Here is a 25,882-nt window from a genome sequence, read left to right as displayed (position 1 = left end):
AGCAAGTGCCTAGCTTGGCACAGTTCAAACGCAATCCCCTGGAGGACTCCACTCTCTCTTTTGTGTTAATGTTTAAAAGATTTTCAAATGCCGGAGTTTATTCTTACTGCAAACATTTCTATTTACAAGGTCAAGTGTATCAGCACTCGAGACAGCTTAAGAGCGTAATTATTTATCTAAGGGCGTTTGAGTGTAGATCAGTAGCTCTGGCAGAAAACCAGCCTGCAGCGGGCTGCAAAACAACTGCTAAGGACAACATCAGACAAGGCCTTGTCACTGTTGATCACCCATGCTTATGTCTACCCTCTTCAGTGTAGAAGAAAGATGAACTGGTTTAAATTTCTGCAGGCACCTATGTGCCTGCCCACAGATTATCACTTCTGCAACTATAGGAACAAGTCTTGTGCACAAGCACTGGATTTTCTATGAATCTGCTGTCAATGCTAATTCTTAGGTCCAAAGAATATACTGCAACTTAGAATCATAATTCTATATAAAGCCAAATAGCATCACTGGAAAAGAAACCTGGAATTGTTCTCTCAAGCTTTAACACTGACATGTTGCCATGCCAACACAGTTGAAGGCTAAACGCCTAACCTCTTTCAGCAAACAGATCTGTTGCCAAAGCTACATTTATTTCTTTTAGGTAATTATTCAAAGGAGAGGAACTGCCAGTATCTACTTAAAATACAATCACTGGTGATTTCAGTTCCGCTGAAATCCATGGGGTTACTTTACAGTAAGAGTTCAGACAGCCCTAAATAACTACTTCAATTCTCTTGCCATTCCCCCCAGCTTTGGGAAACTTCCAAGAGCCATGTAACATCTGCAAAACAACTACACCATATTAATTCTTTAAAAATCTCTCTTTACTAATGTACACATAAAAATACACAAGCAATAGATACTCAAAACATAGGACCTTTTCACGCATTCTATAAAAATACAATGTTTAAGGCAGTTCAGCAAGGCATTTATACAATCCTACAATGTTCATAAACTCTCAAAACAATAAGGAAGTTAACTTCAAATCTATAAAATATACTGTACATATGATCTTTTCATGGGAATTAATGTTGCTTGTATCTCTTTACATATCAAATGAGATCTGTTTCTTTTCAAAACAAAAAAGTAGATGCACTTAAATTGCAATTTGGGTGCAGTTAAATCTTTAATTTCTTCAAAAATAAATTATTCCCAAAGTATACAATCTATAAAATTCTATATACAACCTAGAACAACTGGTAACAAATCCCAGTTTTAAATATAAGATTTACCAGAGGTCAGCCCCCTGATAGGATCAGAGGCAATATAACTTTACAGAATATTTTTACATACAAGTCAAATTTAAAAAGTGTCTTTTGAGGATGGCAGTGCAGAGCTCATTTAAGACAAAGGTTGCTTTGTTCAGTACAGCCAAAAGATCAGCATTTTCCTTTTCCCCCTTGGGCTGAGGTGGAAGAGATGTGCCAGTGAGCTTTTGCTGTGCACCTGTGAATGTGCAAGGACTGCTTTAGCACATTTCTGTAGAATAAGCATGAAAATGGTATGTGCATCATCACCTGGGACAATCGTACACATGCCTCCTTCACTCTCTGTACACAGGCTGGGAAGTCACAACTTACTGTGGCTTCTTTCCTAGTACAAAACCCCTATTAATATTGGCAGCTGCATCATCATCACAAGTGATAAACTCTGTGTGCTTTTCATGCTTTATTCTACTTGAAAAGGTCTGCCTTTGAGGAAACATCTAACATCTGTGAAAAGATGTCATACAACCTGCAAATTTACTTAAGTTTATTTATTCCCTCCCCCCTCCCTGTAAAAAAATAATCCAAATTTAGTTTATTTTCTGTCATTATTATGACTACGGTAAATGCAGGCATGGTGTGCTAATTTCCAGTTGGTGACTAGTTCTAACAAGTAAGGCATTAGTTTTGGAGGCACTCTTCAAAAAGCCCAGCTCTTTCTTCACTGTCAACAGCTTTCATAAACAGCCATTAGCACATTTATCATTTGCATGTTCACTTGGCAGCTTGGCACTAAACCTGCAGCAGCAGCAGCAGCTTTGCCAACCATTTTAATTTCTACACTCATTTCCTTACTGCTAAAAGGCCAAAGGGCAACAAATTGCATAGTGCTCACTGAAAGATGCTTTTACCCCCATTTCCCCTCCACAAGCAGACAAAACCCATACATGCTGTCATACATGAACATATTGGGAAGCTGCAACTGGTACACACATTCAAACACTGTATGCACACATGTGACTGGAGTATGACTGTTGTCTTCCATGTACAGAAAATGTGTGGTGCATGTGTATAAACAACCAAGGATTGCAAGCCTAAGTGTTTACCAATAGGTCTCACTTCCAAGTAAATATGTTTGGAATTGAGGTCCCCAGGAACACATTCCACAGTCCAGGAATTTCATTTAAAACAGTGGCTTGTTTTAGATATATATATATAAAAAAACAATACAGTACCACCCCTTTCAAATATGATTTCTTCAGGGGAGGGAGAAATGCCCATACACAGAGAACAGAGATAAATATTTATACAGAAAAAAGTGAAATCCACGAAAGAATGTCCCAGTGAGGTTTCACGGAAGGGGCAAAGTTCAACTGAAGTCGTCAGGGGGTTTGCTTTTGGGAGGGCGCAGCTCCGTTCTGGAATTAAGGCACACTGCTTTCAAAGGAGCATCAGCGCTAGGAGAGCGACGCACGCGAGTCGGGCGCTAGGGATCCCGCGTCTCTCCAGTAGTGGCGAAGGCCGCGGTACATGGCCTCCCTTCGCCTTGCCCTCAAACAAGGAGGAGGGAACGAGGCAGCCCTCCGGGCGCAGCGAGGCCCATGTGGCCAGCCCGGGTTCCGCAGGAGAGGGAATGGCTACGAGAGGAGCAGCAAAATGGAGGCGGCCGCCAAGAGAGTCCAGGGGGGGAGGCGGCGGCCCCGGCAGCAGGCGCCGTTCCCCGCGCCCGCGCCCGCCACAGCCACCACCTCGTCCAAGTCGTCCCGATTCCTGGCCTGCATCTCCTCCTCGTAGTCCTCGTCGTCGTAGTCTTCTTGAGCCCCGTCCGAGGCGCCGCTGCTGCCCGCGCCGTTGGCGCCGACGTCGGCTCCGAAGCAGAGGCGGGCCATGTTCTCCTTGACCGACTCGCAGATGGGCCGCTCGAGGCCGTCGCACACGCAGTCGTTGAGCAGCAGCGCCTTGGGCACGGCCATCATGTCCTCGATGACGGCGCGGCACTGCTCGGTGCAGCGCATGCCGTTGAAGACCTTGCCGCAGTAGGCCATGTAGCGGCCTAGCGCGGTGCTGCAGCGAGTGTCCCAGTCGCAGCGCCGCCGCGCCTCCGTGCAGCCGATCACGCCGCCGGCACCGCCCCCCGCGCCGCCGGTGCGCGGCAGGCACGGCTCGATGGCGCGCTTGGTGGCCCGGCAGTTCTCGTCCTGGTTGCAGTCGCAGTCCTCCAGCGCCGGGCCCCGCCGGGTGTGGTTGAGCTGGATGAGCGCCGAGATGCAGTGGCTGGGGCACCGCCGCCGATTGGACGAGGACGCGGCGGCAGAGCCGTCCCCCGCGGCCATGAGCACCGGCGCGCACGCCTCGGCGTACTGGCTGTACGCGTAGCCGCAGTCCGCGTCCTCCTGGCACTGCAGCATCGCCTGCCAGCAGATGAGGCGCCGGCCGGCCGCCCCGGGAGGGGGGCAGGCGGCGGCCAGCAGCAGCAGCCAGAGCAGCAGCCTCAGCAGGGGCAGCCCAGGCCGCCCGCCAACGCCGCCACGCCGGGCTCCCACCATCGCGAGCGGCACAATCGGGCGCGGGAGGGCAGCGAGGAGGCGGCGGCGGCGAGGGGGGCGCAGCGACTGCCGGTGGGAAAGTTGGCCGAAGTCCTGCCAAGTGTGTGCATGAGGATCGCCCTCATCAATCCATCCGCGCGGCGCCTGGTCGGCCGGGAAGCCTTCCGGAGAGCCCCAAAGCGGCGCCTTTCTCTCTCTCTCTCTCTGGCTGCAGCGCCACAGCCTCCGCCCCCTAGTCCCGGGCTTGGCGAGGCCGAGAGGCGGTCAGTGGAGCCGGGGGCTGGGGGGCGACGGGCTCCCCGCTGCGCTCATAGTGCTGCCGCCGCGGCCGCGGTCCTTCTCACGCCGACCTCCTTTCTTCGCGCTTCGCCGGCGGCATCCCGGAACATGCCTCAGTGGCCGCGCTAGGCTCCCCCGCCCGGGTTAGCAGCAGCAGCCCCAGCCCCGGCTGGGCTCCGACCCGCGCGCCGCAAGCCGCCTTCCCCCTCCGGCGCGCGGCATAAGAAAGGGCAGAGGGGGCTCCTTTGCTCTCTCTCCGCCCGCTGCAGCTTCTCTTGCCGACGAGTCCCGCACGCAGCTTTCTCCGCGGAGCCTTCTGAGGCGGCTGTTTTCTTGCGCGAGGCTTTAAATACAAAAGTGCCCTCCAAGCAGCAGCCGCCGCCGCAGCGTGCTCTGATCAGTCCTCATTATGCATGCATGGAAAAGCAAACAAACAAAAAAAATTAGCAACGCTTCTCCTCCTTTTGCACTGCCCCCTCGGCTTGAGCACTCCGGCTGGCTCGCTCTTTCTCCTTTTCTCCGCTTCTTTCCTCCCTTTGCTCGGCCCCTTTCCCCGGCCTCGCCTCTTGCTATTGGTTCGGGCTGTTGTTGAAGCTCCCCCCCCTCCCTCTTTCTTTACGATCTGCTGGAGAAAGGGGAGGGCGCAGGGGGGCTAGTGGGCAGCTCACATTCAAAGCTTGAAAGGAAAGGCTTAAAGAGATTGACAGCAGCCCCCGCGGAGCCCCTCCTCCCCTTAAGGAGGCTCCGGCGAAAAGCTTACTGGAGTGCCGGGGGGGGGGGGGAGGAGAGAGAAACTTTGTCGTTGTTTGCAGCGAGCGCGCCGATTTGCGTATGACAGCGGTCGGAAGGCAAAATGTGACTCGGGAGTTATTTCTCCATGCGAGACGCTAATTTCGGGGGAATTCTCCTTGTTAAACGGCTGCAGGCTTGCCTGTGCTTCACTGGCTTCCAGGATGGGAGATCAGCCCGCATCCCACCCAAAAGGGGGTGGCGTGCGAAAGTGTGAGCCGATGGGGGAGGGGTCAGACTGGGCCGGGCAGAGGTTGGCCAGAGGCAGAAGGGAACCTTCAAAGGCGAGGAGGGTGTTGCTGCCCGCTTGAATCCTCCTGATGGGCACCTGTCCCCTGAGGCCGTCCCTTAACACACCAGCCCGGAGCCCCCCGCGACATCTGTGCGGCAGCGCTTTGCCTCGTGCTTCGCTCGCTTGAAAGGCAGGGCTGCGGGAGTCCGTTTTCCGTGGACGGGACAATGTGGGAGCTGGAGTTTGGGGCACCGTAAGAAACTTTTCGTACAGGTTAATTTCCATTTCTAGTTTAGTGTAACGGTTCAGTTTAAACATAAGTCTTTTAAAGACTGGAATGCTAGTCATGATTTGAATTTGAAACCAGCATGCCCAGATCTCCTGCACTGTATTCGCCTTGCATTAAACAAGCTTTATGGTCGAAGTAACTCCGGGTTCCAACAGAATAAACGGAGCAAGTGATCCGCTGAAACTTCTTTTAGAACTACCTTAATTTCAGTGTTGCACCCAGTTTTGGCCACACGGGGCATCAGTGATCGCTGCCTGTCAAGTACTGCCCCCCCCCCCCAAAAAAAAACAAGACTGTCAACTCCAAGTGTCATAAAACAGCTAAAACTATTTTCCAGAACTAAAAGGTGTCTGGGGTTGGGAATGGGATTATGGTTTTAAATCTCATGTTAATATAGAAATACCCTACAATTAAAAGTCAATCTAACAGAATCAAAGCATGCACTGTACTGCCAATATGAAACTTTTCTTTAGTTCTGTATGTGCAGATTTTATTACTTGGACTTGAACCTAGGAGGCTGAAAGTTGCTTCACATGTTACTTCTATAAAAAGCACTCCCTAACATGTAGGAAATAATATACTACTTATGTCTAAATTTCATGCAAACATCTATATTTGAATACATATAAATGAGACAAAGGCATGGGTGCATAATCCTTATACACGAATGTTTGCATTGTTTTTAACATGGAAGTCCTTCCAGGTGCAAAGTGTTCATGGATGATTAGGTTTAAGATTCGGTTGTGTTATTATGGACATAAATCTAGCTGTGCTTGTTGTTGCTTTAAGCTGCAGTTTGTTGCACAGCACTAGTTAGTCTACTAAGCATACATAACAGCCAGAGTTTGTTCACAAACCGCAGTTAGTTTGCTGCTTACCTCCATTTCTCTCTTCTAGCAGAATCCCCACATGTACTCTTAAATTACCTTGGATTGGCCAGCTGTCACAATAAATGGGCAAGAAAGCTGGCAGGGGCTCATGGGAATTCCAGTCCATAGACATCTGAAGGGCCGCAGTTTGACTACCCCTGCCCTAGGGCAAGCTGAGTCTCTTTCCCCATAACTCTTTGCTGAGTATCTTCTCCCTCACACACCATTTTTGGGAAAATGCATTTCCTAAACTGTAATCTGACATAAAATAAATCAGAGTGGTGTTGGAACCAGGTGCAGAACTCCTTTGTTCAGAGCTCTTCTGCCAGGCGTTCAGTTGAGGCTGAGTAAGACCCCTGGGCCTCCCCCTCCCTCCTAGCCCCGTCTTCTTGCATGGTTTTAGACTGTGCTGGGACCTTATACCATACTATTCTGACTACCAGCTGTTTTGTAACCATCCACACCAAATTCAATGCTCCGAGGCGCAGGATGGGATTTACTTTTAGTCAGCTGGATGCTGCCATCTTTTTGCGAGTGTGATTTGTTTTTAAGGGTTTTTTACTATATGTTTTATTCATTATTATATGACTCTTCTTTTTTTGTAAACTGCTGCGAGCCAGTTCTATGGGAGTGTGCAGTATAGAAGTTTAAATCTAAAATAAAATAAATGACTTTTTTTGTACAGCTGTTGATAGAAATATCGAAACTGCATGTACCTCACATTACGTTGCTTGTAGTGGTTTTGTTACAGTTCTCTCTTCAATCATGTATCATCTGTACCACTTTATTTTTCAGGTAAGGGATAGGAGTGTACTATATAATACCAGTATGTCTGCAAATGGCCTGAGTGTAAGATATGCAACTGTAAACATGACGATGGTTTGAGGTACCAGCCTCAAAGCCTTTTCCCTGTCACCATTGACTTGTATCATCATCCTTCCTGTTTCTATTTGCTTTTTCAGTTCTAGATCCCAAGTGCAAATTATACACCACACAGGAATTCCACAAATCACCCAGCTGCCCTTTGTCTACTACAGGTAATTGCAACCCCATTTTCTCCCCCTCCTGCCATGTCTGTGGCTGTACTCATTCTGCTGTGAAGGCTGCTGTTGTTTCAGTCATGGTCTACTCTAGAAGATGTTTTCCCCAGTTTCAGATGCATATGGCCATTTAATTAATTTATTTTAAATCTTTATATTCTACCTTATTTTCTCAGTCTGCTGGCAATTAACAATGCAACAGGTGGCAAAGGTACAACTACATCCTAACAGTCCATTCAGCAAGCAACCTCATTTGTACTAGATCTGAGACCTCACCATCATAAGTTATTTAGGCCGGCTGTAGCTCTAAATCACTTTCCTTTTGACCATGAGTTTCCCCCCATTGTTTGAACGGTTGGAACATCCATTGTCTCAGCCAGTGGCTAGCGAGTTGAATGCACAGATGGAAAAACAAATGCTTTGAATGTGTATTGAAGCTGAGATTTCAAAAATTCTGCAGTCAGTTTCCAAACTATGACAAATTGTCGAGAACTACCGTAAGTCATAATTTGATATTAACTTTGTTTATTCACTGGTCATGAACTAATGGTACATAGGTGACACAATCTTTGGATGACCACGCTTCAGGTGTCACGCAGCATTATATTAGTGCAACATAGCACATGTCATGAAAGTACCTGGAGAAGGATGTTTGAAGAATGTACTATTGCAGTGCAGACAGGAGTTAGCAGATAAAGAGGTGGGGATTGTCAAAAGATGGTTATTTATCTAATCACCTGAGAGACCCAATGATACAAAGGACTCTGTTTCCTCCATGCCTTCATTAATATTGTGAATTACCAGACCAGATGCACAAAACTGCACACTGGTCTGGGTTATTGTATAATGAAAAAATTGACTTGGCTTGCATAATAGAGACACCATTCGAAGAACGTGGTGTGTATATCCCAACTAACTTTGCCTGGTTATGTGGTCTTCCACCAACCCCATACAAGTGGCCAAGGAGAGATTGATCCTCTCTAAATCTTGCAACTTCTGCAAAGTCCCAATGGAAAGTGGTATTGATTGTTTGCTCCTGATGTTGGGAATGAATGAGAGATTAGGCACACCATTGTTTTATTTGTTTGTTTGTTTATATACCACCCTCCCTTGTGGCTCAGGGCAGTTTACAGAAAACATTAAATGAATAAAAGAATACAAGATAAGTTTGATAACTGTATCAACCATCTTAGCATCATCAACAACAATCATAGCATAACGCAGCATGTTCAGGTAATTGGGTCAACAATCTTAACATCAAGAATCATAACATAATATGTTCAGGTAATAATTCGGCTGCAATCCCACTGAGTGGGCTAATCTAGAAAGGAGGAGGTTCTGGGGGCCTAATAGTTATCACTGTCCATGACAAAACGCCTGGTGAAAAAGCTCTTTTTTGCAGGCCCTATGGAACTCTGATAGCTTGGACAGGGAATGACCTGGCCCTAGTCAAGGACATACGTGCTTCCTTGGAGCCAGGGATCACTAGCCAGTTGGTATTGGCTGAGCGTGCTGCTGTTTGGGGAGCATAGGCAAAGAGATGGTCTCTCAGGTACACTGGACCCAAACTATATATGGCATTAAAGGTAATTATCAAGGCCTTAAGCTTGATCTGGGATTCAACTTTTAACCATTGCAGCTGCGGGAGTGTAGCCCCCCCCCCCCAGGTTTTCTTGTATGAACCTTAGCTGCTGTATTCAGGACCAGTTGCAGTTTCCAGATCAAGGAGAAGGGTAGGCCCACATTGAGTATGTTGCAGAAATCCAGTCTAGAGGTGACATCACATGGATTTCTGTGGCTAGGTGTTCCAGAGTCAAATAGGATGCTTGATGCAAGTAGAAGAATACTAGCCATGTTACTTTTGTGACCTGCGCCTCCACAGATGAAGATATCTAAGATCACACTCAGATTTCTGGTAGAGTAAGCCACTGCGAGCTACATCTCATCCAGGTTGAGCAATCATGTTTCCTCACTTGCACTCTTCCTGCCCAGACATAGGACTTCCATCTTTGAAGGGTTGAGCTTCAGATGACTGCTTGAGCCATCCCGTCACGGCTTCCAGACATCTGGCTAAAGGTTCTGGGGGTGAATCCAGGCAGCTATCCATCAGGAGGAAGAGCTGGGTGTCATCTGCATATTGATGGCACCCCAGCCTGAACCTCCACACCAGTTTGGCAAGAAGATGCATAAAAATATTAAATAAGATTGGAGAGAAGACTGCTCCTTTCAGAACTCCACAAGTGAGTTTGCATCAGTTCTATTGTCTCTCTCCAGTTGCTACCCTCTATCTGCAACCCCAGAAAAAACAGATCAGCCATTTGAGGAGGGGGAGGAAGAGGAGGAGGAAGAAGAATTGGTCCTTTTCTCTACCTGAAGGAGTCTCAAAGCAGCTTACATTCCCCTTTCCTTTCCCCACAATAGATACCCTGTGAGGTGGGTGAGGCTGAGAGAGCCCTGATATCACTGCTCAGTCAGAACAGCTTTATCAGTACTGTGGTGAGCCCAAGGTTAGCCAGCTGGCTGCATATGGAGGATGAGCAGGGATTCAAACTCAGGTCCATTCCACACAAGGACCAATGTTGCCAATTGGTTTCACAAAGCAATAACGCTATTTTAAATAGTGGAATCTCGGCGTTCCACATACCTTCATTTGTAGTGGAATCCAGCAGCGTTTCATTCGTTCCCCACAGGTTTCCAGTCTCGCAGGAATCGCTAGAAAGGAAGCAATTTTTTCTGTGCTTGTTCCCACCCCGTCCATCAATCAAACGGCCAATGGGCGATTGTTATCATGCTCCCGAAAAGCCCCTTTCCCTTTAAGCACAGTTTAAAACACACACACACACACACACACACACACACACGTTTCAACGAATATGCCTTGACTCTTCCTAATGTAGAGACCCATCTAGCTGCCGTGTGAGCTGGCGAGTCATCATTACCATGCCCCCCCCCCGCGGACGGGCGCGATTTTTGGCTGAAATTAAAGGGGACTGGCGAACAGGGGTCTATGTTGTGCTTGGGGACTTAGGGGGGCTTTAAAGCACTTCTGTGGAGGGACTGTAGCCGGAGAAGCCTCGCTGGGTGAATGAAGCCTCGCTGGTTTGTTGCTTTCCCCGCTCGCTCCAAGGAAAAAATAATGGTGATCGCTTCGCCGGAAGTTCGGAGGAGAGAGCCAGGGGGAGGGACTTTGTTGCAACCGCTACATTGAGAACGCACAGGTCTTTTTCGCAAGTGTTGCAGTTGTTGGCAGGAGTGTAGTGAATCCACTTTTCTGGATTCCCCGGAAATCGCTACAACTAAGCGATTTTCAAGCTAGTGTTGCAGGAGTATTGCAAATTGCTCACGACGTCATGCGGAACGTATTTTTAGTGGCGAAAACAAAATGCAAGACTAGTGCTATATTAAAGTCGTGCGGAATGGACCTCAGTTTGCCAGATTATAACTCAGCACTTCTAAACACTACACCAAACTATCCCCTGCATTTTGGCATCGGCAAGGTGGCAAGCTAGGAGCTCATGGTTGACTAAGTCAAACGCTGCTGTAAGGTCATGTAGTACGAGCACCACTGACCCACCTCAGTTCAGCTGGTGGTGGAGGTCATCTGTTAGGGTGACCAGTGCTGTTTCCACCCCATGGCCAGGCTGGAAACCTGACCGGGATGGATCTAGGACTAAAGCTTTGTCCAGGAATGCTGGTATTTGGTCTGCAGCAGCCCTAGTTTACTTAACACTTAATTCTCCAGTAGGCACCTTTCCTGACTTGTTCTGGGGAACTTCAATTTTCATGCAGAGGGTACTTTGCTACAGCCAGGATTTCATAGCTTTTTTGACTGCCTTGGGACTCTCAAATCATGACTGGTCCAACACACCAAAGAGCTACACCTTGGACTTAATCTTTTTTACAGAGCCTTGGAGGGAAGATCTAGTTTCAGGGTTGTAGATTGAGAACGAATCATGGACTTATCCAGGCCCTACTCAAGGCAAGAGTGTATGTGGTCCCAACAACCCACAGAAAGGGGAACCTAGTTAAAATGGTTCAGCCATAGAAGGTCAGAGAACTTACTTTATACTGGATTTTAAGAATTGGATTGTTTTAACATGCTGTTACCCATCCTGAGTGATCAGAAAGGGCAGGATACAAGGATAAAGATTATTATTATATTGTTTTAGGATCTCAAACACTGGCTCAGTTGAGGCTGTGATGGGAGCTTGGAATGTGGTGCTTCTTTAAGCTATTGACAAGATTGCACCTTCCTGACCCCTTCCATCCTTGGGGTATACACAGCTTCCTGATTTATCATGCAGCTGCGTGACCTGAAGGAAACTGAGAGCTGTTTAGAACAGTACTCGTTTTCAAAGGTGTTGCCACTGATGAAAACCTTTGAAAACGAGCATGTTTAATCTGGAACCTTGTTTTGGCGTTTGATTCCTGTTGCCACATTTGTTATATAATAAATGACAAGAAGTTTATGAAGAAATTTACTTTTATTCTACAGCCACACATTGGTTCTATTTTTCGTTGTTTCATTGACTATGGGACATAGTTCTAGAAGTCTGTTGACCGTACTTTTTGCAATAATAATTTGCAGGGAGAAGGTCCAGATTCAGTCCCTGTCGTTTCCCATTAAAAGAACCAGGTGGTAGGTTGTGTGAGACCTTGGAGAGCTACTGTCAGTATAAGTAGACAGTACTTACTATGGTAGAATAATGGTCTGATTGGCTATAAGGCAGTTCCAGTTTGGTGTAGTGGTTAGGAGTGTGGACTTCTAATCTGGCATGCTGGGTTCAATTCTGCACTCCCCACATGCAGCCAGCTGGGTGGCCTTGGGCTCGCCACAGCACTGATAAAGCTATTCTGACGAAGCAGTAATATTAGGGCTCACTCACCCACCTCACAGGGTGTCTGTTGTGGGGGGAGGAAAGGGAAGGCGACTGTAAGCTGCTTTGAGCCTCCTTCGGGTAGAGAAAAGAGGCATATAAGAATCAACGCTTCTTCTTCTTCTTCTAAAGCATAATACTACAAATCTCTGTAAAAACAACCTGGGCTTTCACAGTCAGATAGGTAGACCTTTTCTGAAAGCCCAAATCAAGAATCCCTAATTCTGCCCTTTTGGTTCTTTTCCCAACACTGTTTAAAGAAGAGGGTTTATTTGCTCCTTAAATATCTCTTTGTGTCATTAAAAATAAAAATCTCCGAGCATAATTTGCTTATACAAATGGTCTTTTACTCCCTTCTTAGTCTGTGACTTTTCATGTAATACTTGGTTGTCTTCTAAAAATTGAGATTATTATTTATATAAAAATTAAGTATTATTGAGGGTATTTACATCATGATAAACATAGAAAGATTTTGCACAATTCTTAACTGGACCTCTGCTTTTATAAACCCTCTCCCAATGTAAACTGCAAACTGGACCACACATGCTGCTAAAACAACATTACAAACAGAATAGAAGTCAGTCCTCCCATATCACTTTTGCCTTTACAAACAGTAAGTGGAAGTATTAAATGAATATGCTCACAATCACCTGTTATGCTGTATGTATATGACAGATTTTGTAGTAGGGGTAAGCCTCACATATTGTCTAGATATACATGATGGTAAATTTCCATTATTTGTTTGCGTCCAAAGACAGCAGTTGGCAAGCTGGTTAGAATCATAGAATCATAGAATCATAGAGTTGGAAGGGGCCATACAGGCCATCTAGTCCAACCCCCTGCTCAACGCAGGATTCGCCCTAAGCATCCTAAAGCATCCAAGAAAAGTGTGTATCCAACCTTTGCTTGAAGACTTCCAGTGAGGGGGCGCTCACCACCTCCTTAGGCAGCCTATTCCACTGCTGAACGACTCTGACTGAGAAAAACTTTTTCCTGATATCTAGCCTATATCATTGTACTTGAAGTTTAAACCCATTACTGCGTGTCCTTTCCTCTGCAGCCAGCAGAAACAGCATCCTGCCCTCCTCCAAGTGACAACCTTTCAAATACTTAAAGAGGGCTATCATGTCCCCTCTCAACCTCCTTTTCTCCAGGCTGAACATTCCCAAGTCCCTCAACCTATCTTCATAGGGCTTGGTCCCTTGGCCCCAGATCATCCTCGTCGCTCTACTCTGTACCCTTTCAATTTTATCGATGTCCTTCTTGAAGTGAGGCCTCCATAACTGCACACAGTACTCCAGGTGTGGTCTGACCAGTGCCGTATACAATGGGACTATGACATCTTGTGATTTTGATGTGATGCCTCTGTTGATACAGCCCAAAATGGCATTTGCCTTTTTTACCGCTGCATCACACTGCCTGCTCATGTTTAGTTTACAATCCACAAGTACCCCAAGGCCTCGTTTACACACAGTGCTACCTAGAAGCGTATCCCCCATGTTTAGTTTACAATCCACAAGTACCCCAAGGTCTCGTTCACACACAGTGCTACCTAGAAGCGTATCCCCCATTAACATAGTTAACATAATTTCACATGGGTGTTGCTCAGATAGTTGGTCCTTTCAGGCCTGTGATTGCTGCACATTACATTGGAAGGCCCCTTGTCAGTTTAAAGTTGGCAGAAGGTAGGAGAAGGAAGGCCAGGAGGAAGGGAGGGTTGCAAAGAAAAGGATAGGAAAAGTGGAAAGGTAGGCAAGGGAAGAAAGGAAGATTCTAGTTCAAAGTTCCCCAAGGTGGTGTCTGTGGGCACCAGGGCACCCACTGAATCCTTTCCTGGTGCCCACCAAATATTTTCAGAAAATAGTTGGGGCCAGGTGAGGCTTTTGCCTACAGTGCTTCTGACTGACTGTGCAGATTTTCTAACGTGTCGCTTTGGCAGCAGTTGCCATCACAGCACAAAGATTTTTATTGTGCTACTGAAAGTAAGCCATGACAGTCATTTTGAGGCTGGCTCCACCTCCTGCAGAAGCCATTTTGGAGCTGTGCCTGGCATCCTATGTCAAAATTCCAAAGGTGTCCACAGGTTCAAAAAAGTTGGGGACCATGCTCTAGATCAGCCTTTTTCAACGTTTTCATTGTTAAAGAACTGCTGCAATAAATTTCCAGGCTTTGAGGATCCCCGGAAGTGATGTCAGCTGGCCATGCCTCCCTGCCATGCCCCTTGAAATGACATGCACCGGAAGTGACATCACCACTTGTACCGTCTGTTCACACCCTACCCCCGCTTTTACTACTACTACAGCAGCTCAGCCTCATGTTAGCTGGAAAGAAAGGCAGCAGCTGAGAAGCCAGCCTGGATAACACCGCAAAGTGGTACCATCACCTCCCGTGATCTGGACACAATACAGCCCCAAATACCATTTGACTTTTTAACCACCGAGTCACACTGCTGACTCCTGTTCAATGCATGATCTACTAAGACTCCTAGATCTTTTTCGCAGATGCTACTGCCAAGACAAGTCTCCCCCATCCTATATTGGTGTATATGTTTTTTCCTACCTAAATGCAGAACTTTACATTTTTCCCTATTGAAAGGCAGGTATTTTGAAAACTAAACTAAGATAGTTCGATAGGTCAGGGAGCAGTTGCTGTAGGAAAGCAATGCAAATGTTAACTCTGCTCAGTAAGGTTACAGATTGAGTTATATAGAATTCTCCTGGACACATCAGTCTTTTAGAATTTCAAGGAAGAAAAGTGTGTGTGTGTATGTATAGTTCTTGTACAATGCTTGAGCTCCAAAGTGAAAAGGCATTAGTTCCTTTGAAGAGGATATAATATGCTCAAAGGCGAAATACTTTGAATGTCTGATCACTTCATCATATCATGCCTAAAGCAATACTGCCTTCAGCCTCTTATATATTGTATTTCATGAGTTGACTTTCAAATTTAATTCATTGCCATCATTTTGTACCAGAGAACATCTTGAAAAAATCAAGCTGCAAATAATGACTGTTTTTAAAGGTCAAAGAAACTAAAGAAAGAGGTGTGGGAGGGAGAACAGTGTTTGGAAAAAAACATATCCAGGAAGCTCTGAATATTTATTTACTGATATCATCTTTAGACGCCCAAGGGTATTTCAGAGCACAGGCTGCTATAGTTTTAATTTTAAAAAAGAGTTTTTCAAACTGGGTTTTATTTCTTATATTTCATGCAAAACAGAAAAGTTTGTGCCCTCCTGTCTGAGTTTAGCATATCATGATGCATTTTCCTTCAAAGGAACACTGTGGGGCTTTTCGCACGCCTTCAAAATCGCACAATGTTTGCCAATTGAAAACGCTACTGATTTGCCGTTATGCACAACGTCGTTGACAATCTGCCACACACCTGAAAACGATCTGCAAAAAGCGCTTCCTTGTAGCGACAGCTCAAACACACCAGGCAGCTGGATGGGTCTCTCCGTTGCAACGAATCAACACAGATTCGTTGCAATGGGTCTGTTTTTTTTTTAAAAAAAAACCTTTCTAAAAGGGAAAGGGGCTGTTTGGGAGCATGCTAACGGCTGCCCATTGGCTGCTTGACGGCCAGGGGCGGGACGAGCTTGGCAAGAACGCTTCCTTTCTAGCGATTTTTGCCGAGACCGGAAGCCTGTGGGAAACGCTACAAAACGCAACTGGATTCCACTACAAAGGCAGGTATGCATAACGACGAATTCCACTATTTTAAATGGCGATTTTTCATTCAGCAACCAATTTGCTACAAAGATCCCGGTGCGAAAAGCCCCTGTATTTTGTGTTATGTTTTTAAGACTCCTGGGTCAGAGGAGACAAAGCCATTCCAATCTCTGGTAGAAGTCCATACTAACTAAGGGTTCCATGCAATGTGATGGTACAGGTGTTCCTTGGCAGAATAAACAGAGGTAGGTTGAGGCAAGCCATGCAATCTAACTGATTCTACAAATATTTTATGTGATCAGGCTTTGAACTAGTTTAACAGTCCTTTTTATGTGGTTCTCAAAATCAGAGACACATTTCTTTTACTTTCTTGTGTGCTGATCAGGAATGTGAAATTAGAAGAAAATCTAAGAGGGTGAGTCAAGTTATGGCGTATGTGAAATTCTCATATCCTGGAACTTTGGAAGCATCAGAAAGGTCGTTATCTGACAATGTCATACACTGCGCGGTCGTGCACCATCCACACTGTGAAGGTTCAATGCGGTAGTATGAGCAAAGAAAAGCAGAGAATTGATCTCATTTGGTACATTTTATTTCTGTTGCAGAAATGCATGTAAATCAACAGTGCTCTGACAAAGCTGTGCCTCTAGCCTTCAGCTGGTCTGTACTTGTATAGTTCTGTTTTACCTGGCTTACAATGCATATGCCCTGCAGTGTCTATTTCTTAGTATGTTCCTGTTCCCTTATCTTCTGCCCTGTGTTCACAAGCACTGGCCTATTTATTTTATTATTATTATTATTATTATTATTATTATTATTATTATTATTATTATTATTATTATTAGATTTATTTCCCACCTCTCCCGACAGGCTTGAGGCGGATCACAACAACTAACCCCATTAAAATTCCCATTAAAACATCAAGCTACTAACATGATGGCTAAAAATCCCATCCCTCCCATCCCTTTGTGATAGTGATCTACTACTTTCATAAATACCACACATAAATATTGATTCCAGGGCTCTCATCTAATATAAACAAATAAACCATAAAGATCCTGATATTTTTAATATGAAAACTTTTAAAATCTTATTTTGTAAACTGCTTTAAAAATTAATCAACTAAATAAATAATACATTAAAAGTAAAGTGAGGACCCATGGAGCCTGACTGCTGCCCCCTCTCCATCTGATGGTGTTTGCCACTGAAGCTGAGCAGGCGTGGTGTGGCGTGGGGATATCTTGGGCCCGACCTGCCCTCCCTCAGAGAGCCTCCACAGGGGCAGCTGATTCTCAAGCGATGGTTGGTAAGGATGTGCCTGTCGGTCACACTTGCAGGCTAAAGAGTACAAGATAACTTTCCAGGCACTAAACAAACAGGCAGGGACAAGCTTTAAAAGTCATGCTAGGGTAAGCTCATATGCAACAACTGCAGTGACAGACTGCTGAGATTAACAAAAAATGTGTTTTCTCACGGTTTTGTTTAGCCCTAAATTAAAATGATGCTTTCTCCACTGGCAAGATGGTTTACATATCTGGGTTTGCAAGGGATGATCAAAAAGTACCTTAAAGAGTCACAAAGTGGCTTACTATCACCTTCTGTTTTTGCCACAACAGGCACCTTGTGAGGCAGGTGGGGCTGAGAGAGCTCTAAAAGAGCTGTGATTGGCCTACGGTCACCCAGCAGGCCTCATGTGTAGGAGGGGGGAATCAAATCCAAATTAGAGTCCACCACTCTTAACCACTACACCCCACTGGCTTTCTAAAATCTGGCTTTTCCCCACAAGCATTGTTTCTTCTGAGCATTCGTATCTGGTGAACTGCTTAAACAAACAAAAGTGTAGGGGAAGGCTCCTTTCAGTGCCCCAGAGTGAGACTGTTCTGTCTCTGTTTAGACCAGGGGTGGGCAAACTGTGGCCCTCCAGATGTCCATGGACTACAATTCCCATGAGCTCCTGCCAGGATTGGACATCTGGAGGGCCACAGTTTGCCCACCCCTGATCTAGACTCAACACCCAGGAGAGGAGAGCCATTACTTAGACACCCATAAGGCTGGCGGTGGAGACTGTGTGGAGGAATGTTCTGCAACATCTTCTTAAAAAGCAAAATTTTTCATATTAGATGAAGCAATTTGGGCGTTGTCGACTTCTGCCGTTATAAAGTAAGGCTTGGCTACAACATTCCAATTCCATGTACAGACTTGGCAGAAAAAAATAACAGCATAATTTGTGATTCTTGAAAACAAATTAAATAATGCCATAAAAATTTATAATCTGTCTTTCAAGCAAATGAAACAGACACACAGATGGGTTAGGATATAACGTTCTTGTGTTTGTCCAGTACTTATGGCGCAGCCCCTGATTTAAACAGCTCTCACTCAACAATCCCAGCTTTGGCAGATGTCACCCATGGCTGCTGTGGATGTGGATGCAGAAAAAGAAACTTAGCAGCAGTGCAGCCCTGAACAGAGTTTTGCCCTTCTAAACTCCTTTACTCCAGTGGACACAGCCTTGCTTTGGACTGGGATCATCTGGGGAGAGAGAGCCCCTTCCCCACAATGGTCTTACTAAATGACCCCCACCCCTTTACACACACACACACTCTGGCCATTTGAATGAGCAAAATATATTTTAAAGAGCCATAATTTCATATGTTTTGATTCACGTAACTGTGTGAAGAGTAAAAGGATTAAAACTCCTCTCTCTTTTCTGCAGTGTCCTGATAAACTGGGGCCCAATGTAGCTGTAACTTATAAAAGCAGCTGGGAAGACACCATCATGGCTTTTCCATGATTTTTTTGGAGTCTGTAAAACCATATTTTCTAGATGACTGTTTTTAAATCCTCTGTTCTCTGTTTGCCTCACATCTCACATCTTTCCCTCATATTTTAATCTCCTCTTCCTTTGCCACAACCTTGGTCTTCTGTGGCACAGCTGTTTCCTGTACCGTCTTCTCCATTGGTCCCTAGTGAAAATGATAAAAGTCAAGAGAAAGGCTTGTCAGAGTTTCACTAGAGACCAGACTTTGGTGAAAGAAACAGAGAAGAGTTTTCTGGGCATTGAAAAAATTGTGAACAGCCAGGATGCAAAATTAAAAAAACAAGAATAGCACCTACCTAATGCATTTTATTAAGACAAACCAAATTGAGACAAAATACTAGTAAAGCTCTCAAGCTTACCAGAATTCTTCATGAGACTATATATTGTAAAAAAATTTAAAGACAAAGGGGTGGAAAGCTGAATATTAAGGCTATGATGCATGCAGGCAAACAGCCCAACTTTTTTGCTGGTGTTCGGTTACAGCAAATAGTCTTGAGTTAAGACTCTTTCTTTCTTTCTTTCTTTCTTTCTTTCTTTCTTTCTTTCTTTCTTTCTTTCTTTCTTTCTTTCTTTCTTTCTTTCTTTCTTTCTTTGTCTTCTGTTACTTTGGTTCTTGTCAAAATCATCAAGATTTTGTGGAAATCTACAAGCATACTCATCAAACATTGTTTTGGAATAAAGGCAGGACATTCTTTGAAAATATGTGAAACCATATGAACTGCAATGCACTGGACATTGGTCTCTCCTCAAAATCAGTACAGTAGATGCAAAATGCCACAGTTTGGCTATTATCAGGAGCTAGACAGAGCATGCATATTACTGACATCATGCAATCACTCTACTGGCTGCCCATCTGTTACAAGCCTTTATTTATTAGCTCTCACGTACAGAGGTGTCCGTGCCCTAATATTTGCAAGATCGCTTATACCTTTCACTCATCTGAATCTTCTGCAGATACCAACCTGCAGATGAGCAAAATCAGCAACTGCCCCTAAATATGCCTTCTGTGTTGTGGGTTCCAGCTTAAGGAATGGCCTGCTTAAAGAGGTAAGCAAGGTTCCCACTCTCCTGGTTTGCCACAAACTACGTAAAACTGAACTGTTCAAGTGGGCTTTTCTACATAGGATTGCAATGACTATTGTTGTTGTTATGAAAAACTAAGTTTCATGTACCATTTTCTACATTTTATGTAAACTGCCCTGATCCTTAGGAGGGCAGTATATAAATACAACAAAAAATAAATAAACAAACAAACAAATAAATATTGTAACTTGCCCTGCAAGATCTAGGCAGGTCAAGACTGTTACCTTTGTTAGATCTAACAGCAGTGTGCAACAAAGTTGATCATGGATGGCTTGCCCAAGGCATAGTTGACATGGGGATACAATGTACAGCCCATAAATGGCTACAGTCTTTTCTCTGGGGTCCGGGGAAAGGGTGGCACTAGGGGAGAGAACCTCCCAGCAATATGCAGGGTTCTGCAGGGAGCTACTCTCTCCTCAGTGTTATTCAGCATCTATATGAGCCCTCTTGCCCAGTTACCTGGGAGTTTGAGGCTGTGTTGTCATCAATATACAGATGATTTGAAGGGCTGTCATACAGAGTTGTTTTCTGTTGCCCCAGAGGGGTGGGCCAGAACAAATGGTTAAGCCCAGGAACAGTATTGAAATGTTGGCCTCCCTGCTCAGATCAGCAGCCAAACTATTACTGTATTGCAAACTGATATCTGCACCCCCTCTGCCCACTAGAAAATTAAAGGATTTAAAATAATTTGATTTATTAAGAAGTTAATTTTATTTGCATGTGATAATTATCGTTATTGTATTGTTTTATATATGTTGTTACCCACCCTGAGCCTTTGGGGAAGGGTGGATTATAAATAAAATTTTATTACTATTATTATTAGTGTTTCCTCTGTATTTTTCCTGCAAGAGCCAAAGAGCACTTTTGAGTAATCAATAGCATTTTCTTTTCCCATCCAGCGAAAGTGTGTATGAAAGAGGGAGAGGAGAGGTGGATGGGAAAGGGTGCTGATGCTGTCACTTCCCCCATCCAGTGCAAAGGTGCATTTGTGTCTCATTCGCCTCACAAAAAAGAGGAAACTGTTGTGTGGACAGCTACTTTAATTGCTTGAAGAGTGACTGGTCACTCTCAAGTGACATACTTCCCAACCCCTGTTCTGGATGATTCAGCTATGAAGGGAAGATTTCCATTTTCATAAGACATAACATGCTTTTTTAGCATGCTGAATGGTTAGCTTTCAACTTCAGGAATATGTCTGAGTAATTCCATGATGATTTCACATGAACTTTTTAGCTTGTGGCAGTTTGAACATTTGTATTGTGCTCCAGGAATGAGGTTTTTGGTATTTAGTCATAGAGTTCTGATTCCAGCCTGCCTGAAATAATGGCAACTGTCTGGCCATCTGCGTATCTCTAGTTCTCCTTCAAAATAATGGCTTCTCCAACTTCTTTTAGGAACACAATAAAACAAAATCAGTGTTGAAAGCTCACACCTTGAATAAATCTTTGTTGGTCTTAAAGGTGCCACTGGACTGTGATTTTATTTTGTTGTGCTGCTTCAGACCAACATGGCTACCCATTTGAACCTTCTTTGAGGAAGTTATCAATGATTCAGAACTCCCAGAGTTTCAGGGGGGAGAGGGAATGCATAGTGATAGAAAAACATCCCCCTCCCAAAAATTGTTTATACTATCAAATGCAAATCATCATTCACGACAATCAACACACGTGTCAAATATTCTTGCCATACAAGTCAACATCCATGAATATGATAACTTGTATCAGTACACTAGGAAGTATTGTATAGAGAGAGAAAATGGAGTGTTGTTTTTAAGTTGTCCTGGTTTCGTGAAAAATTTTATGGATGTAGAGGAAGCAGTCTTAGAACAAATAAGCATTGTCCTCTCATAAAGCTAGAACAAATTGAATTGGGCCCAGCACATCCTCAAAAGTTTCTGGCTGCTTCCTCACTCTGGCAGCAGTTCAGGACCAGGTGGGAACAACATCCAGACTCCCTGATCCTTCTCCACTTGCTGCTACCACAATCCCTCAACTCCCACTCCTATGCAGCTATTAAAGCTTGACTTTTCTTTCACTGTCCAATCAAACTGCACTGTAATGCTACACTACAGTTTAGTAGAGAAAGTGGGGGGGGGGGGAACCCAAACCCTTAAAAGGCTAAAACGAAGAGTGACATGAAGCAACTGTTTCCCCACCCTGCTTTCAAAGTAGGACTTAGGGCCAAAGTGGCATTTGAATGTCTGTGCCATTTTAAAGCTGAAGTCAGCCATTTTAGAAATGATTCTAGGGATAAAGGACTTAAAGAAAAGGGGTCGAACTAAGGTCCAAACCATGCTTTACACAGTGTCTATAGGCTTGACCTATGGATACCACTGTCATTTTAAAGCTGAAGTGAGCCAATTTATGAATTCTGCAAGGGCCCAGTTCAGATCAGGCTGAACTGGGGCTATTTTGGCATTTGAAAAGGTGTAGAAGTGGGGAACACCTGGCCCCACCATGCTGCAGGCCTGATAAGGATTAAAACATTATATTTTTACATGGCCAACTTCAGTTTTAAAATGTCATTGGCATACATACGCCAGACCTGTGAATGCTGTAATATATATATATATTTGGCCCATGGTTCCACCCTCCTCCAGTGGTGATGGAGGGGAGTGTCCACCAGGAAAGGTGATCTTTTGAAAGTAAATATGAATTTCAAACTCTAGGTTTTGTCATAAGATTTGTTTGTCAGATAGAGACTGTGCCATGCATCAAATAAATGTCACAAAGTGACTAATAGGTCCTTTTCTTTCCAACGGAATGGAACAAAAGTTTTCAAAACATAATCCCACTTTTTAGATTCCTATCTTCATAGGCATAATTGCACCGTGCAGTGTAGCATTTGGTGACATTCCAGCTAGCTATCATCAGACATACACATTCTGCACATTAGATAGCAATGGTATTTTCTGGCCACAATCCAACCATAGAAAGGACTGCTAAACCACTCATTCCACTGAGAGAGCTTGAATAACTTATTTAAATCTTTCATTAAAAATTATTGAAACTTTGTATTTTTTTTCACTGGACCATTCTACAGCTAGAACATTTTTAGATGCATTCACCGTTTCACATAACTTCTTGGGGGAACAATGAATACAGGTGCACAGGTTTTAGAAAACCATTCTTCTGCCAAACACATGAAGCTGCCTTAGAGAAGGAGATTTGGGGCATAAACTTTTGAGAGTCAATGCACCTTTCATCAGGAGCACCTTGGTTATCTATGCTTCAACTCTTTGAAATGCAAACTTTCAGATTGTTTTATATTCACACTCTGTAATCATCAGAAGCTTTAATCAGCTTAACATTTCTGATGTCATAAAGTAATTTAGATAAGTATTTAATTAAACTGTAATGTCTGAGTTTATGCCATTTGCTAACCCAAATAATGTGCATTGCAGAGACATAAAATACTGCAGCTATTAATTTAATCAGCCTATTTGTGCATGTCTGCTTCCCATCTTTGTAGTGCTAGATTATGCTATTCATTACCTTATTTTGCAAGGGGAGGGGAGGTAACATTAATCAATCAACACTATGTTGTGATCTAGCTTATCTCTTCATATTGAAATTTGCCTTTAAGGCGTGAGTTGTTTTGTTTGGATACTGGTAATATTAAGTTACAAAGGCATTTATTCTGAGTACAGTTAAAGGGTGTTTTAGTGCACTTTTGTCCTCTTCCTTTCCTTCTATCCACATTCAAGCTTTTTTGCTCCTATAACAAACACAAAAGGGTTTTGCAGTGTGTGTAGACACAACGGTAAAGTTGAATTTTAATTCAGATAAACCAGACCTGTACAATGTGGGGTCCATTCACACAGCCTCACTCAGCCATGTTTGGTAGCCCATCAAATGCACAGTACACTTCCTGATCTTACTTCCCTCTGCAATACTGGAGAGCTTGTGAAATATCTGGTACATTAGTATAAATTGTGTAGGCATAACAGAAGCATATTCATGATTTGCTAGGCATATGCATCCACATACCACAATGAATATAATAGAAATCAGTGTCATATGTGCAACATAAGGAAAGCAGAGCCTGTATTTTCTACTTATGATGTTCTATGGAGCACGTTCTATAGGATATTCTGGTATTCTACATAATGTTAGGACCAACAGGCTGCTTGAAAAGGGTGAGCAATTGGAAAACTAAAGCTGTTTCACTGATCCTAGTCAGGTGAGGCTACTAGGGCCTTACTTGTCTCCCGAGCACCTGACCATGGTGATCCATGCGACTGTCATCTCCAGAACTGACTTCTGTAACTCGCTCTATGCGAGCCTGCCCTTGTCCCTGACCTGGAAATTGCAGCTGGTGCCGAATGCGGCTGCAAGGGTCCTCACCTTGGAGGTCCCTCATCCAGCCAGTGCTGAGGCAGCTGCAGTGGTTACCAGTTGCGGCCCAGATCAGGTTCAAGGTTTTGATTTTAACTTAAAGGCCCTTTGAATCAGGCACCCTGCCATCTGCAGGCACCTAAGCCCCGTGCAGGACTTTACAGTCTGTGGGTAGTAACTTGTTGGTGATTCCTGGCTCCCAGGAAGTTCGTTTGGAAGCCTTTTCGGTTCTGGTCCTGAATTAGTGCAATGAGCTCCCCGAAGAGCTAAGGGACCTGTGGGAGCTTTTGGTGTTCTGCAGGGCCTGTAAGACGAAATTCTTTCACCAGGTCTATAGTTGAAGCCAAGGGAGATCTGACGCTCCCACCCCACCCCATCCCATCCCAGCAGAAGAGGAAGGAGAAGAATAAGAAATGAGTAGAGTCTCCACCAGCTGAACATCGCTGTTTGTGATGAGCTGGCACATGGGGACTCCTTGGACACCAGAAGGCAGCTAATAATTACAGAATTTTGCTGTCATTTGAGGGAGTTTTAATTGGGTAATTAATGTTTTATGTTTTTATCTGGGGTTTTATTTATAACCCACTGCAAGGCAGCTTGCTGGGAGTGGCAGGATATAAACTGAAATACTGTTTCCTGTCCATTGGGATTGGTGGAGCACAAATACAGCAGAAAGCAAAGATGTTAGTACATTCTCTGGCAAATCACCAGAGTAGGACCAAAAAGAAAAGGCCAAAACAGACATGCTGCAAAACCAGCTTCCATCCTCAAACCCCCTAGTATTAGATCTGGAAATGGTGGGAGGAAACAGATGGGCAAACAGAGGATGCCTGTTTTGCTTTCCCTCTTCCCTGGGCCAATAACAGCTTGCAAAGGTGGATGAAGTTTTTGATTGGTTATATCAGTGGTTCTCAACCTGGGGGTCGGGACCCCTTTGGGGGTCGAACAACCCTTTCACAGGGGCCGCGGCAGGTTAAGCAGCTTGGCCGGGGGGGGCGCCATCTACATAACAACCTTGCAGGGTAGATCAAGATAGTGCGTTCATCTGTCTGGAGTAGTGGAAAAGAGCGAGATCGGCATGATGGGACAAGAGGCAGAACTGAACTGAGAAACCCCAGGGAAAAAACAATTTATATCCAATCATGAACAATGGATCTTCACGCCATTGGTCAATTTCGGTTTAATTGCTGTGAAAGAACACTTGCATAATTTTATGGTTGGGGTTCACCCCAACATGAGGAATTATATTAAAGCGTTGTGGCATTAGGAAGGTTGAGAACTACTGGGTTACATTTTTACAGGGTTGGAAAGGTTAAATCACTTTTGTGTCGTATTGAGTGCTTTATCCAAATTAGGCCCCATGAAGCAACTATTTGCCTTTCTTAAAATGTTGGGAAGATCCTAGTGTAGATCTCACAGAGTTACATTTTCTAGAGTAATATAATTTCTGAGCTTTACTGCCAGTGTTCTCCCTTCAAAACTCTGAGTAGGTTTTCTAAAAAATCATATTCTACCAATGTATCTGACATTAGGTGCTTGCACACAAAGGCTCATACCTTGAATAAAACTTTGTTGCTCTTAAAGGTGTGACCGGACTCAAACTCTGTTTTTTCCCCCACCAGTGTAAGATACTTCTCAAGAGCACCTTGGAGACTGTAGTAAACTGCATTGGTGTAGTGAACCATGAAACACACACATACAACCTGCTTGCAGAAAACCACATAATTTTTCTGAAGACTTAATAGAACATAACACAAGCTAACATACTTGATGCAGAATAACTGAAGATGCATATTCTTAAG

At 44.4% G+C, this 25,882-nt stretch overlaps 2 protein-coding genes across 2 annotated transcripts; one reads left to right on the top strand and one right to left on the bottom strand.

Annotated features, from left to right (window-relative positions):
- Positions 1-847: 847 nt before the first annotated feature.
- On the bottom strand, positions 848-4,569 carry GAS1 (growth arrest specific 1). Its single transcript, XM_077344607.1, has one exon. It carries the CDS (start codon positions 3,794-3,796, stop codon positions 2,888-2,890), a length of 909 nt encoding a protein of 302 aa, XP_077200722.1. The 5' UTR covers positions 3,797-4,569; the 3' UTR covers positions 848-2,887.
- Positions 4,570-4,785: 216 nt separating this feature from the next.
- On the top strand, positions 4,786-21,045 carry LOC143841025 (uncharacterized). The gene is made up of 3 exons (XM_077344617.1): positions 4,786-5,349; positions 7,217-7,291; positions 13,232-21,045. Exons 1-3 carry the CDS (start codon positions 5,324-5,326, stop codon positions 13,452-13,454), a joined length of 324 nt encoding a protein of 107 aa, XP_077200732.1. The 5' UTR covers positions 4,786-5,323; the 3' UTR covers positions 13,455-21,045.
- The last annotated feature ends 4,837 nt before the right edge of the window (positions 21,046-25,882 follow it).

The sequence above is a fragment of the Paroedura picta genome, chromosome 7, assembly GCF_049243985.1.
Source record: "Paroedura picta isolate Pp20150507F chromosome 7, Ppicta_v3.0, whole genome shotgun sequence".
NCBI classification, from domain to species: Eukaryota; Metazoa; Chordata; class Lepidosauria; order Squamata; family Gekkonidae; genus Paroedura; species Paroedura picta.
This window is presented reverse-complemented; position numbering and strand designations above follow the sequence as displayed.

Excerpts from the sequence above, each read along its gene's own strand:
- GAS1 (XM_077344607.1), bottom strand. The coding sequence starts at position 3,796 with ATGGTGGGAGCCCGGCGTGGCGGCGTTGGCGGGCGGCCTGGGCTGCCC.
- LOC143841025 (XM_077344617.1), top strand. The coding sequence starts at position 5,324 with ATGTGGGAGCTGGAGTTTGGGGCACC. Across the intron at positions 5,350-7,216 it reads GAGCTGGAGTTTGGGGCACC|TTCTAGATCCCAAGTGCAAA; the intron begins GTAAGAAACTTT and ends TTGCTTTTTCAG. Across the intron at positions 7,292-13,231 it reads CTGCCCTTTGTCTACTACAG|CCAGCAGAAACAGCATCCTG; the intron begins GTAATTGCAACC and ends TTTCCTCTGCAG.